Source organism: Leuresthes tenuis, unplaced genomic scaffold (genome assembly GCF_036924035.1).
Source record: "Leuresthes tenuis unplaced genomic scaffold, fLeuTen1.0.hap1 SCAF_16, whole genome shotgun sequence".
NCBI classification, from domain to species: domain Eukaryota; kingdom Metazoa; phylum Chordata; class Actinopteri; order Atheriniformes; family Atherinopsidae; genus Leuresthes; species Leuresthes tenuis.
Window position 1 is genome coordinate 15,196,401 of NW_027325370.1, and position 15,668 is coordinate 15,212,068.

General features: G+C 38.9%; 1 protein-coding gene and 1 long non-coding RNA gene across 3 annotated transcripts; one reads left to right on the forward strand and one right to left on the reverse strand.

The window, feature by feature from the left end:
- Positions 1–141: 141 nt before the first annotated feature.
- Positions 142–12,884, reverse strand: ampd1 (adenosine monophosphate deaminase 1 (isoform M)). Of its 2 annotated transcripts, XM_072367556.1 has the most exons (15): positions 12,774–12,884; positions 9,111–9,276; positions 8,727–8,880; positions 6,756–6,921; positions 6,444–6,663; positions 5,321–5,450; positions 4,812–5,006; positions 4,418–4,549; positions 2,966–3,129; positions 2,646–2,772; positions 2,204–2,367; positions 1,943–2,063; positions 1,170–1,343; positions 732–842; positions 142–587 (listed from the first exon to the last, which is right to left on the reverse strand). In XM_072367556.1, exons 1-15 carry the CDS (start codon positions 12,793–12,795, stop codon positions 432–434), a joined length of 2,202 nt encoding a protein of 733 aa, XP_072223657.1. In that variant the 5' UTR covers positions 12,796–12,884; the 3' UTR covers positions 142–431. The 2 variants fall into 2 exon arrangements, with proteins under 2 accessions (XP_072223657.1, XP_072223656.1); XM_072367555.1 differs by lacking the exon at positions 12,774–12,884 and having other exon boundaries at positions 9,111–9,832.
- Positions 5,397–13,401, forward strand: LOC140272196 (uncharacterized). The gene is made up of 4 exons (XR_011907895.1): positions 5,397–5,434; positions 9,133–9,294; positions 9,980–10,033; positions 13,265–13,401. It is a non-coding gene; the product is annotated as an uncharacterized lncRNA (long non-coding RNA).
- The last annotated feature ends 2,267 nt before the right edge of the window (positions 13,402–15,668 follow it).

Consider the following 15,668-nt stretch of genomic DNA (forward strand, 5'->3'; position numbering starts at 1 on the left):
CTTCTGGTAATGGGACTAGCACACATCAATAAAGTACATCTTAATCTTAATCGTGGAGGTTCCCTAAGGCTTCTAAGATGTAGCAAAGTGAGCTAAATAAAAAATAAATCCATTACTGTAATAAAAACCACTAAAGGCGCCTTGTTATTTTACATTTTATTTCCATTCATTCTTATACGTGAGGTTTCTCCAGTTGGAATGCACATAATGCAACATATAGTATCACTTGAACAAGATGTGCAGATGATTTACAGTGAAGACAATTCTCAAAGCATTTCTTCTTCCAAAGGAAAACCCATCAGTGTATTAGGAGGTCTGTTTCTTTAAGGTTCACTTGTTCAAAAGGGACTGTTAAAAAACTAATGTAGAAACCTTTTCTACATCACATTAGAGATGAGTTTTGGCCAAGTGTGTTTCTTATTTGACGGTGTCTACTCAGTCTTCGAGCCTTCCTTGATGAGGTTGAGCTCATAGCTCAGTGTCTCATAGCGGTATGCCATTCGGATCTGAGCCACATTGGTCTTACGGATGTCATTTCCCTCTGGACCCTCTTTCAGGAAATCCGAACCCAAGAAGTGGATCTTCTCCTGGAGAGAAGAAGAAAACCAAAGGCCAAGTTTGAAGAACAAGATGCATGATCTTTTTGAATGTAGAATCAGCAGGTGTCCATCAGACAAACACTAAGTGTTTTAAAAGCAGAAACAACTAAACATTCACCGCAATTTTGTTACCTCGAGAGACAAGCTACTCTGCAGCACACTGTTCCTGGAAATCTCACACATGTCACAAGTACTCAGCTTGAAGACCTGAGCAGCAATGGCATACTCCTCCATCAGGGGCTCCTGTGAACACAAAGACCAAGTTACATAGAAGTATGTGTACATGCAAAGCAATTCATTTTGCAAACATCTAAGTCTGCATGCTTTATGAGCGGCAATAGGCCTGTTTAAGTGTTTACAATGCATATTAGTTCAGTACATATTGAGTTTTGCTGTTGTTGGAGAAGGTAGATCATGAGTTTGTTCATGAAACACGAAGCCAAAGTCTAACTTCTGACCTCATGAATCTGAAATTCATTCATCTTGATCTACACAATACCCATTATAAGCAGCAAAGAATGCATCATTGTCTACATTATCATCAAAGGCCTGCTCTCCATGGTGTCAGACCTTGGTGTAGTGGAACTGCATGGGGTCGTCGGTGGATAGAGACACCACCAGGCCTTTCTTGTGGAACTCCAGCAGGGGGTTCTTGGCATATTCAAGGAACAGGCTGTTGTTACTGAGAGGGGACATGGCAATTGGGATTTGGGCCAAGAAGTACAGATACTGCAGCACAGGACTCTGTTTGTAAAAGATCAAGATACATAGAATGAGGTTACACGATCAGCTTTGAAATTTTAAAGAATATTTGTCCAAGTTCAAGACTGCTGCAGTAATACAATAACAGATAATAAAGTTACTGAACTAAAGGAGTTCAAAGTTCTTAAGTAGCTCTTTCTCCAGTTTTTTTAATCACATATTTGCTACTTAGATCTAGATTTCAAACTCTGGGCATCAAACAGTTTCCTTTAGGATCCATTTTAGGGTTCTTATGGCCTAAATCCGAAAGTAAAGTAACAAAGTATATCCAGGTTAGAACATATATTAAGAAAAAAAAACACCTTAAATGTTGAAAGAGACTCCGTCAGTACCTCAAACAACATTCATGGGTTTCCATTCAAAGTTCTCAAAAACATGTATCATCTGTTCACATGACTTTAAAGGATTTTCTTCCAGTTCTTCACTCTCTTAATATGTTCATTTTGTGCTTCAGGATAGTTTTGTGGAATACCTTTCAGCTACTTTACAGAACCATGACTCGTAAAGCAGCTGCTTGAGCATGATGAAATGAGTATGTGTAACTGTTTGATTTTATAAGTTGCTGCATCCTGAGGACTGACCTTCTTGAGATTAAGGCCATGAGAGATGTTGTCAGCAGTCATGAAGGCAGCCAGTAAGTGGGTGACGGCACCGGCCTCACCACAGTGAGGCCTGAACATAAATGTGTTCATCCCCCTCTGTCTGGAGAGCACAGAGAAATACTCTTGGTTGATATTAATGTAAAAAATAACAAACCTTTAAAGAGTATATTCCTAAAATTTAAGCTAGGAGTCCAACAAGCAAATAAGACTCAATGTTTTTACAAAAATAAAGTTACTCACTTGCGCAGCTGGTTGAGAACAGCAATGTTGGCATACATGTAATATATGTAATAGGTGTAGGAAGGGTTCTTCACTATGTCCCACTCCTCTGGTTTGGGGCTCTTGGTGGAGAACATGTGACCGCTGTGTTTGGACTCATCGTCCACACTGTCGAAACCTGTCACCTACACAGGAGGATAAGGAAACAGCTGATTATACATGGTGGATCTTTAAGTTTCCCTGGTAGTTTTTAAAACTTGGGCAAAGACAGCTGTGGATAACTTGATCACAGCAAACATTAAAATTCATTCTTAAGATTAACATGTAAACACTCTGTTAATTTGGTATCTCCATGTGTGGTTATGTCAGTTTGAAAACAACCATATCCTTAACTAGTGACTTTTAAATCAATTCAAGGCTGTGGTAAGATTGAGCATTTTGTTTTGGTTAAACTCTGACTCACATGATTGAGAAAGATGCTGAGGTCTGGGTTGGACTGTGGGTCGATTGTGGCCTGGAACACGGGAAGGAAAATGTTTTCCAACATCCTGCCAAAGTGGGGCACAAAGTCTCTGCCTCTGAAGATGTCACTGAGATACAGGAGAGACAAAACAAATTCATTTAACCCTAGCCTCTAGTCAGCTTTCAAGTCTTCTGAAACATTTTCAGGATTAAAGACATGGTATTTCATGTTTAAAAATAGATTTCTGGTGGAACAGTTCTCCATCTGTCCCACAGCTGGGTTAGATTACATGGCAGAAAGAGTAATGATTGAAAACATACTAGATCCTGGGAACTTGAATCATCCATTTGAGATTTGGGGAGAAGACTCTATGCCTGACGAACCAGTTGGACAGCTTGGTCCACTCATTTGGGTTGCAACCATAGATGGACAGACGGGGTTCGGCGTACTGATACTTGGCATCCTCCAGGTCACTGGCTACTTCCTGGTGTACATGAAATTCAAATGAAGCTCAAGATCACTTTTAGTCTGATGTACAAAACACTTGTCAGTGAAAAAATAAATAGAAAATAAAATAAATTCAGCATTTGTAATCATACTGCAGGCAGGCCAGGCCAGCTCCTAGACTCTTCTACTACATAGCCATACATATATGGACTTTGCACTTTGGGTCAGCTCTGTAGTTTTAAATGTGCTTCATAAATATAGTTGGAATGGAAGTTGGATAATAGATGCATAATGCGGTTTGATATTGTCTTGCTGGTAAATGAAAGGCCTCCCCTAAGAGACAATCTGGATGGGAACATATGTTGCTCTAAAACCTCGATACACCTTTTAGCATTGATGGTGCCTTTCCAGATGTGCAAGTTGCCTTTTCCACAGGCACTAATGCTCCCTCATAAAATGACATATGTCGGCTTTTTAACAGAGAGCTGATAACATGTGAGATGGTCCCTCTCCTCTTTTGTGTTGAGGAACTGGAGTCCATGATTTCCCAAAAGAATTTGAAATATTGATACATCTGATCACAGAACAGTTTTCCACCTCGACTCAGTTCAAGATTTACTTTGGCCCAGAGAAGATGGCAAGTTTTTGGATCATGTTCACATATGTCTTCTTTTTTGCACGAGAGGTTTAACCCACATTTGTGGATGACACGGTGAGCTGTGTTCAAATACAATGATTTCTAAAAGTGTTTTTGAGTCCATGCAGTGATTTCCATGACAGAATCATGCCTGTTTTTCATAAAGTGCCGCCTGAGGGACCAAAGATTTCTGGCAGTATCGATTTTCAGCCATGTCTCTTGCACACAGAGATGTCTCCAGATTCTCAGAATCTTGTGATGATACTTTATACTGTAGGTTTTTTGGGGTCTTTTGTTAGTTTTTTTTGCAGATGACCTATTGCCTTCAATAGTTCCAACATGTTCCCCCAGCTGTGTCTCTTTAGTACTTTGTACTTTTCCATCCCAAACTTTTTTTTAAATGTGTTGTTGCCATCACATTCAAGCTGAGCTGATATTTTTCATGAAATAGTAAAATGTCTCCCTTATGATATGTGATACGTTTTATGTTCTATTGTAAATAGAATAATGATTTATGAGATTTGCAAATCATTGCATTCTGTTTTAAATTGACATTTTATACAGCATCCCTGCTTCTTTTGGATTGATATTTGTTTATATGATTTTCTTCCATAAAGCTCTAATTAAATTCAAATCAAAACTAAGATGTCAATAAAGATCTATAGGAACTTCGTATCTGAAAACTAACCTTGATGATAGTGGCAAAATATTCTCCATTGATGTGATTTTCTGTCTTCATGTACAGGTCACGCAGCTCACTGGCTCCTACGGGGTTGTATTTGGCATTAAACTTGTCAAAACGCTGGAAGGTTTGTCTTCCCTTCAGAAAAACAACATAGACGAGAAAAGAGATGTAGATCATAGAAGTTCCCATAAGACTGTGAACTTTTGGGAACAACAAACACTTTTTGAGTGAATAAACCTTTGAAATTTCAGTTTTTATTCTGATCAGGCTTTGACACGGTGATCTACCCAGTGGAGAGCATCACTTTGCCATGTCAAGTCTACCTGCAGATTTGCATTGTTGATATACAGTCGGCTCAGATCTTATGACAATTATCTATTTCCACTGAAAAACTTACAGCGTGCACATCCAGTGAATCCACAGTGAGGTTATAGGGGTGCAGGTTGAGGCTCTCAAAGAGCTCTCTCATTGTAACTTCCCTCCCTTTAAGCTTGTGCACAACACGGTCGGCATCGTCACGGTAAGACTTTTTGATGAAGCGCAGCAGGTGCTTCTGATTCATGCAGGCGGCAGCGTGGATGTGAGTGTCCACCTGGAATGACAGAAATGTAATAGAAAGTGGATGAACTGAGGTTGAACCTGTAGTTGGTGTGATAACTAAAATGGTCACAGGAGGGAGCTAAATTACAATATGTGGCTCTGAAAAAAAGCTTATTTTTCTAAGAAAGTAAATGATCGAAGAGTGACATAAATTCTAATTTATTTCGCAGTTTGCCTTTTATAAATCTTACACAGTGTACTTTTGCTGTGGATCTGCAAATGGAAAAAAATAACAGATTTAAGACTGACGTGCACTTGTAAGTTTTTGTGTAGCTTTTATTTTTGGAATTTTCTGTTCATGCCTACCTTCCTGCAGTTGTAGAAATCCCTGTGGGGATTCATCTTCAGCTCCTTCATCTCCTCCATCTCATTCAACATCTCATGGACATTGAACTTGGACATGAGAAACTTCAGACGGCGGTGAGTGTACGTCTTGCTGCAAAACAAAAATGTGTTCATGAGGCAGCAGTCGTGCTTAAATTGAAACTTTTAACCTGATTGTAATGTATTCTTCTACCTAAAAAATGACGGCACAAATGAACAAAGTTACTACACCTCCTATTTTAAGTAATGGATTTCCTTTAAAAAAAATTGTGTGAAAACTACTTGGAAGCTCTTAGGAGCCTGTAAAACTGTAAAACTCTACTGCAAATCGTTACCCACTGCTTTTTTTTCACTGAATTGCATTGAAATGTGTGCTGAAGGTCCATAACGCCTGACAGATCATTTGCAGCTAAACAGCTAATGGACATCTCTTTACTTGAAGAATCTATATCACAAATAGCTTTCATTTTCTTGAGACCAGATTTTGGTTCTGTGTAGTCTAAACATAATCCTTCTTTTTAAGTCATGCACAGCAGTACTTTCATATTTTCTGATGACACAGCACAATGCATAAGTATCTCAGCCAATGAAAGTGCTTTGTTCCCTGTTATCTCTTTTTTAATATCAAAAAGACTGAGAACATGGTTTTCGAGCCTAGGTCAGAAAGGAATGACGGTCCAGTGGTAATACATGATGAATGAATAGATGATTGAATGGATGAATGAATGAATGAACCAGGTCTGCACCTATAAATACCTCATTGATCATTTAGACAACCCTCTTTAGCTGAAAGGCCCTCATGGAAAGTTTGCGTTCTTGTTTACAGCAGAGATTTAATCTTTTTAGATGTAGGACTACGGTGCATGGAGTCGACCAGATGGTTATACTTTTATTTTATCAAGTGACATAGGATGCTAGCTTAATTTTGCTGTACAATTAATTTCTAAGCACAGATTGTCATCAAGGCTATAGGCTGTAAATGCATCACTCATCGATTGTAAGGTTGAAGGAGAAAATGTACATGGGAAATCATAGTGGGATGTTTTGAAAACTGAGTGATTTGAATTCTAAGTGTCAAAGAGAGTAATGCTTTTAAAGGACTCACGTTGGGCCCTGTGCAATCAGAGCAATGAGGAAGTTCATGTCGTCGATAAAGGTTTCATAGTTGGCGTGGGGCAGGTCTTTGGGCTGATGTTTGTCAGCAGCTGCAGCGTCGTTGTACACATAGATCAGTCCGTCCTTCATACGGGCCACGTAGCCCAGATTCTTTGGCAGCTCCTTGGTGTCAAAAGGGTCCTCCCCATTTTTTGGAGGAGAGGTGAAGACTGAAGATAGATGCAACACATGAATAAAACATTTGGGAGGTCCAAATGCGACACAGAAAAATCCAAGCTCATTACCTCCCCTCTTTCCCTACCTGGGTGCACCTGATCTTCAATTTTGAATGTCTCTCCCTCCATTTGACGCAGGAACTGGGAAACTGTTCTTGGAAAGCGCTGAAGGGCCAGCCTCATGTATTTCTCCCTGATGGCCAAGGCACGGTACAAACCCCTACATGCCAGCTCAAAGTCATCCATGGTCACCTGGTTTGCACATACAAGAGATGTCACAGTAACCTCCAAAATACATTGAAAAATTAGTAGCTGTAAATTTGAAGATTTGAACTCGTGCAAAAGCCTTGACTTGGTATTTGATTAATGACAAGATGGCAGGTGTGGAAGACCTTAAAAAGCAACTGTATAGGCCCGTTTGTTCTATGAATAAGTTGGACGTTTGATTGATAAAATTGTGTTTGTTGTATTGGCTGGAATTGTCTTTATTATATTTTGAATAAAGTAAGCAAAAATACAAAAGGTAAAAAAAAAAATAGTCGCCTATGCCAGACACATTTTTTACATTCTGTACTTTCTTTTTGTGCTGCTACATGAGCCGTCAGTTGCTCTCAGTGACTGTGCAGTATTATGTGACAGGTAAACCTGAAGTGTATCCTAACAGAGGTGAGGCCCTCTGCCCTGTGCAAGAAATGATAACCAGCTCCTCTAAAGTTTTCCTCTCTCTGAGCTGTAAATGTCAAACCGACAGTCATGAAATCTGAACCTTGGCGTGCTCTCAGATGAGCTCCATTCATGGACATTTGGTGGCGGGAAGGTGGCTGGGTGGACACTGACCCACAGGCACATATAGTCAGTGAAATTTAAGGTGATCTCCTGCATCCATGAACTTGACCCATGTCATTGGTAAAATTCAATGGTAAACAGAAGTGTTTGTTACGAATGCTGTCACTTTCATGTGTCTAGGTACTGTTTTAATCTTGTGTCACGACTTTTTTTAGGTTCCTCAAATGTCTAGGAACATGTAATATGATCAGATCCTAAACATGGTTAGTATATCATCAGCACAGTTACAGGACTCTACAAACACAATATTATCGAGTAAATGAGTAAATATAACTAAAGTATGGAGGCTAAGGGCAAAATTGTACTCTTTTGTACTCGTTATCTTGAGATCACAAGTTGATTATGTTTTTTATCTCAAGCTGGCAAAGCCTGTTTTTACATGATAACAAGTTAAATGATATATTTATCTAGATCATGACATGCTATCATGAGAAAGTGAGGTTTGTTTTTTCAGGATCACAACGTGATTGTGGTGGTTCCTGTGTGAACACCTAATTTCATCCTTCATTATTGCAGTCAAGACACTTGATCAAAGCATATATGTGTTATTCTGTGTGCAGTACTGAATTTAGTAAATGTTTGTTCTTGTTTATGACAAGAACTATGCCTTGGGCATCTGTGGGCACAGATGAGAGTTTCACCAACTCCACTTCAGCCAGTTACTGCCCTTCAGACGATCCCACTCTTTGTGGTGACAGGAAAACAAACTTCAAGGCCAAACTAGCAAAGTATATTAACCTGTTATTTCTAAAAAATAATGCTAATGATATTAAAAAAAATATATGTAAAGTATGGCCTCTCTTGACCCAAGTAGCTGAAGAAGTTTAAGTTATGCAATCTTTACTTTGTCTCTGTCCCCAACCTTTAAATTATTCATGGATGAGCTGCTACTCATTTGTTTCCATACTCAGCTTTTTTTATAGTATGTTGTTCACTGATTTGAACTGCCTTGTTGCTGAATGGTGCTGTATAGATTAGCCTTGTTTTTTCTTTGATTGAGCTATTATAGTTTCAGCAACAGGAGGCATGCCGTTTTCAATTTAATCTAGCTGGCCACTTTTGTTATGGGGTTATATTGCTCTTTTAGACTGAAATGATAAAATCTCTTTTACCTCTGACCACACCTGCCACATTAATGGGAAATTTTGCGTTTCACCTGTAATCACCTCACACAGTCATGTCAGTCATTAGGGAAAAGAAACAACAACTACCCCAGCTGCGTAATCTCCAATGATGGCCACCCTCTGGAAATCAGGAACTTCCAGGTAGGTAGGCGAGTCCACCTCCACTGACACTACAGGGGCAGTATCTGCCTTGGGACCAGCCGTGGGCACACCCATGGTGCGGCTGCGCTGAAGCCTCTTGCTATCAGTCAAAGGTCAAGTTTAAAGTTTGTTTTTATCCACAGTCAAAATTTCTGGAAGGTTTCTATCCAACTAATACCCATTTACTAATCAATTAATGTCAGGCATTTAATGATAGTTGGGATTGTTCTTTCAGGGAACTAACCCAATCGCAAATATAAAATATACAGTTTTCATTAGATTATGTTGCACAACAAGCACAAATAGACCGATCAATATCTTCCATCTCACCGTTTCGCTGCATCATCCTCAGTGTGCAGATGGTGGGCCATTTCATGGTGAAGGATGGGACAGTCCTCAGCCACATCAAACATGGAGATTTCATCGCGGACGTTCTCGTCTTTGGTCTCTGACGCAAAGACCTTCTCCGCGAAGGCCCTCATTTTGTCATCGGTCTCTGTCAGCCATGCCAGAGGTTTGTTCTTTTTAATAACAGAGATGCATTCTGCTCCCATAACACCATGCAACACTGAACTTCACCAGGCCAGCCACATTTAGGACTTCTTGACTGCTAATCCACAGTGTTTGAATATGACTGCTGTGATTGATTAGATTCACCATGAATGAATTTCGGACATGAAGTTTTATGTCTACAAAGCACATACCTTATTCAACCTGAGGTGTACAGACTCCAGCACATGCGTTGAATACATGACCAAAGATTGACTCAGCCACTACAACTCTGACCTCCAGTACGAGCTGCAAACGCAGAGTCCCATGCATACAGAGAAGCTACACAAATGAAGCACTGACACACACAATAGGCTTGTACGGATACACAAACTTTATCGCACAACTCCAGACCCAGGTTTCCTATACTTTTTTATTTTTTTTGTGTGCACCCCATCAGCCAAAGTCTGAAGAGGCTCCACATGAATGATTTTGATTGAGAAAAGTTATGAGAAAAGAGGGTCAGTGCCTGAAAAGCCAGGAGTTGTGAACAAGATGATGATTTGGTTCGACTTGACATTGTATATAACATGTAACTAATTTGACTAGAGCCAAGGCTGTCTACTCTAGGACAACTACAACCACAATGATGTTGGGGTTTCTCTTGTCAACCTCTATACTTACTCTCTTGACCTGATTATGCCCATCAGGAATGTAGAACCACGCGGGACAAATCCCCAGAAGAGAGTGTTAGAAAAGTATTGGTTAGAAAAAATTAATTTAATGGTGTTATACGTTGATATGTCCTACAAATTCAATATAACTTACAGTAGACCGATTACAACAGATACTCAAATGAAATGCCATAAATAGGAATACACGTTTTTTTTAGGAGGAGTACCAGTATAGATTAGAAATACATGCCATAGTAAGTAATAAGGATATGTGTGGTGAATGTGTGGGATTAATGGGCCATGGAGGATGAGGATGGATATTGAAGAGGGCACACGACACGTTACATGGAATATACAGTTACCCCTGTAAATGTATATCAAGTCCATGATTTCCTTGTGAACTGAATGCAGGAGCTGGACAAAGATTTGGTAAATGCATTTTCATAACACATGCAAAGGCTAATTTTTCTTTTAGCCTCTCAGTAGAACGGACAAATTTTGAGGCAAATATGCAGGATACTTATACGCGGGTCATTACACTGATTAAACTGCTACTCTGCCATAATTTTTAAACATCTGTATCTACATGGCATTCAGGAAAAGCAGGCTGCCTGTTCTTTCACACTTCAAACCAGTCTGAAGGTCTAATTGATGAGAAAGTCATTTATTAATGTAAATGTTCACTTTCAGCTTGTTTGTCTGTGTTTTTGTGCTTGCTGGTGCCATACTTTGCAGTTGCAGCACAATGATCTTACAAACACTGAATGTGAACAGAGAATTAATAAATGGTGTCCAGTTCCACTTTATCATACTTTTATCACCCAAGTTTAATTCAACAAAGTCAATTTTACTTGGTTGCTTTCAAATGCACAGAAAGAATACTGATGTGACTATCTCACATCTGCACTGTGACCCATGCATTTGAATTCTACATGTTGTCTTTCAAACTCCCTAATAATTTCCCAGCTTGATACTTACTTCCTCCCTCTGCCAAAAAATCCCAGTCAGGGTGGGACAGTCCAGGGTAAATGGGGGAAACAAAACACGTGTGGTTATACCTCAAAGCAGCAATCTTGAAAAAGAAGGCGTGCCTCACAAAAATCCTGACGACGGACTTAGCCCAGAGCTGGAACATTTATTCAGTTTCTGCATAACGTTTAGAATTTTCAGCATCTGTTTGTTCGTATTTTCAGTGAACAAGCCCTCGAATTTTAGAGTCGTCTGAGTGCAATCAGTTCTGTCCACAAAAATCAGTGAAAGGGGAAAAAAAAGGGTGCTGAAATATTAAATTGATTCAGCAAAAATAATGTTGGGAGAGAAATGGATAAAATCAATAAATGGGGTTTCCCCTTCTTTTCCATATTGCTTTTGTTAATCGATTTGTTTTTGTTAATTGCCAATTTAATTTGCTAATCCCCTGATGTATTTGCAACTTCTATCTTCAAAGTCAGTGAAGCTAATCCCTAGTCTATGACTGAGGGGAGGGGGGTTTACTTCCTGTGTGCACCCAGGTTTAGCAGGAGCTTTTGGATGTTTATTCAACACAGCCTGCTGAAGTGCCTACCAAAATGTTTCTGCAAGCATGCTGACTGTGTTGGATACTGTTCATGCGTCAAGAATTTCTTCTCAGAGGAAGAAAGGATTCATGTGCACAGGGATTTAATACTCATCCCAGGTCAAATGACTGTCTAGTTGTCAGCTTCACTGTGAACATGGAAGTGACAGGTAGCTGAAAAGGAGCAGGTAACTGCAAAGAGGGGCAGCACATACAGTTTGTAAAGAGCAAATACAAATGCATTATGCAATGGTAACAGCAAAAGCAATGTGGAAAAGAATGGGACATTTTTATCTATATATGCAATGAAGATAAAACTTTTTCTCAGTTTATCTATTCTTTATTTAATTTCTCTTTAAATCTCCACACTTTTTATATTCTCACATTTATTTTCTTGTTCTTTTACATTTCTTTTTGTGACTCTCCGAGCATTCCATAATTCTGAATATTTGCTTCACATCTGCAAGATATTGAGTCTCTCAGCGCAGACTCAACAACGTGACGTCTCAATCACATTTTCCAAGTGCAAAATCCTAACCTGGCACCAGCTGCTGTGATCTTTGCATTTGCACTGCACCCTTTGGAAAACCCTTGGCAGGGTACTGTGACTTGCCAGTTGCCTTGTGGCTGGTAAAGGCAAGCCTATAATTAGCAACTATATCAACTGCATTCAGAATTGCATAAAATGTAGAGAATTTGATGTTGGGGATAATATCATGAGAACCTAAAAGAAGTATAAAAAAAATTAGCAAAAGTTACTGTAGAGCTATTCTAATATCAAGCCCATTAGAGAATCTACTGGCAGGTCACATTCATTATACATCCACTCCTGACATTTTCACTGCTGATATCCAGTTACTCACTAAATTGTGCTGTACCAAAAGCTGTTGAACATGTCAAAAGATGCCTGAGAGTCAAAAGATGCCTTTAGAGAGAAACATAATTGGGCAGCCTTGCTTAAAAAAATTTAGCACCTGATGCTGCTGAGTAAAAAGCCTGAGACTTGTGATATATACATTCAGTTTTTTGCAAAGTTTTGGACGGTCGCATTGCCATCATTTCAATCATGCAACACAAGGATGGTACTTTTTCATGTGTTGGCCAGGACTTCCCATGAAAAGCAAAACAGTAATGAAGTGAAAAATTATTAGTGAAGACATTCCACAGTTCAAGTCTGGAATCTTGCTTCAGACCCAAACAAACTTTTGAAAATAAAATTCTCTTCTTATGAGTGAAATACACATTGAAGCCCAGAGTCCCTCTGCCTAAACTCACCTGGCACCAAGACTTTAGGCATGGTGATGGTGTTCCAGGGAAACGCTTCCTGAGGTCTGTTAAAGGATGTTCAGGCACAGGACCACTGCAGTGTGGGAGTGTGGAGCTCAGTGCTTGGTGTATGCAGTATTAAACTCCCTCACTTGTAACCAGAACCGGCTGTGCCCACATGAACATACCTTGATGTAATAGGGACCTGATATGTGTTCACATCTATTTTAAGTAGTCTATGTGCGAGCAGTACTCTCTGACAGGCACAATGTTTTTAAAAAGAGATGGGCATGTGTGTACGACGCAATTTGTGTTATATAACAGCTTGATAGATGTACAAGTTGCAGTGAACTTGTTAAGTAGCTACTTAGGTGGTTGCACACGGGTCATCTTTAGGCATATTCATTTCAGACCTCTTTGTCAGATGAAAACACAAAGGATGAAAGCATTATAACATTTGCTTTCAGGTAAAGACTTTTTTTTTTATTTTCTGGCACAAGTGGCCTTTTTTCAACAGCAACTGGACATGAATGTGGGATGGCATGCAGCAAAGGACCACAGGATGGGACTCAAACATGGACCAGCTGATAATAACTACAAGCAGCCTTCAGCTGATTTGAAAGATGGAATTTGCTCCAAATGGCTTGTTCCATTTAAAATAGATCAATCTTTACAGAGATTTCTTGGTCTGTGAGCTGTGTTATTGCCCAAATCTTATGAACTTGCAAGAAAACCTGCCAACACTTCTGCTTTTAGCGCCTGGCTGCTACTTACCTTCTTACTTATTTATTCATTTCTATGTAAAAAGTAAGGGTTTACCTAGTTTTTCACCCACTGCTTCTGTGTTTTGCTTAATTTTTTTTGTTAAAAATGGCATGGTTTGATGTATCATGTATTGTTTTTCATCTGAGGCTGTACTGACCTGATTTTAAGACCAGATAATTTTTTTCCCTGTTAGGTTTGGAAATATTAAACCTTAGAATTGAAAGAGGATGTACTTTCCATTTTACATGACTTAATTTATCCTGTGCATCATAGCTATCTAGTTTCCATCAACAGCAATGAAGTAACTTGAAGCAATTTGTACACGAAGAAGTACTGGCACCTATCATACTCTCAAACTATTTGTTTGACTGGAAAGTTGTGAGATTTTTGCTCAATGATACCAAAGATGTTGCTGCTTACCTTGGCAGCGGTGTTCTAACTCTTCGCCCAGCATTAAGCTTGAATTTTTGGCATTGGAGTACACAATAATCCTCTCTGGAAATATTCAACCAAGGCAGCATTACATAACTTATACTGTCTTTTAGCATAAAAGAAGAAACTTATATGGAAGTTAAAAAGATAAAAAATGTAAATACGTGAACAATAATTTAATTAGGGACGATCTGGGAATCCTTCATTGTTAAATATTAGGAGGAAGAGTTGTCAACCGGGGAAACTAATAGAATGCAGAAAAGATTTTGTAGTTCTTAATTATGCTATGCTGCATTTCAACTTCAAATTCCATTAAATCTGACAAAAACAAAAAATAAGAAATACTCTGCATGCTTATATAGCCCCAAGATACTTGTAAAGATAGATGTTTGTTAACAACATCTGGTGTCTGCTGATCCTGTTCGAGCAGCTCGAGAACACTTAACTGAACATCTATTTTTAGGGAATGTGATCCTAAATGTCAAAGTGCCTCTTGCAGTGCTACTAGTTAAAGAGATCAAGTTTGAATCAGACAGTCATTCAATTCATCCCTCAAAGCCTCACAGAACTTTTTAACTTTTTAAATGACATTTTCTAATATTAATTTTTAAAGGACAGATCTTTGAGGATGATAAGTGTCATAAGAATATATTACAAATATTTAAATTTAAGTGCTTGGGTTCTTGGTACCCTCATAATTCTAATAACACATAAGATCTTTTACTGTGATTAGCAACATCAGAGACAAATTGAATCATCTCATGCTATATGTAGCCGTTGAATCTTTCGCTCAGCATTTATTTACTGAAAAATAACAAGAAATAAGAAATTTGACCATTTTCCCTCACAAATCAACCTTTAACTTCTTTTCTTAACTTATGCTATCATCTAGCTTCATATTGAACATTTTCTTTTTGAGTGAAAAACTATGCTACAATGTGCCAAAAGCCAAATGAGTGTGAATTTGAAGGATTTATCACTAAAGACAAGTAGCAGCAAAGGACCTGGTAAACATCAATGGAAAAATCTCTGAGGAATTCTCTTTCCTTGTCTGACATGAGCAGACTGTACTTGACCATGAACTTGAGAGATTAACAGATACTGGATTGGTTTACATGGCCAGGAGAGAGCATGTAGTCCAAGATGGTCCAGCTCATATTTCTCCTACCATCATCAGCCTTTCTGTCTCACGCTACTACAGCAAGTGCTCCTCTGTCCAGCCTCTGATGTGGAAGTTGTTTTTAGTTGGTTATGCAAAAAGTTTCCCTAGATTTACATTTTTATTGTCAGTTTCAAATATCATAAAATATAGAGGAACCCTCAAAGCTTCAATAACCGTAAATTGATCACTTTGCCAACAAAACATTTCACACATTTGTGTCATCTAATAACGCATCACTTAATTTATGCTTTTCAAGCAAACTGTACTCCACGGGATCAATCGGATGGCTGGGCAGATATGATGCTTTCAGTCAGTCCAGAACTGTAAACCTTAAACATAAGTCTCGTCTTTCTGAGGGGAATATGTAGGCACGCGCAATTATCATTATTATCATTAGTTTGGGTAAGTATAGCACAAAATGACAAATAGCATTATCCGAGTTGAGTGACCAATATAGCGACCCTTCTTTTCTACCACTGCCATGAACTTTCCATCTATGGAGTCATGATCAACTTTCACTGAAACACCAGCCACTGCCTCCGAAA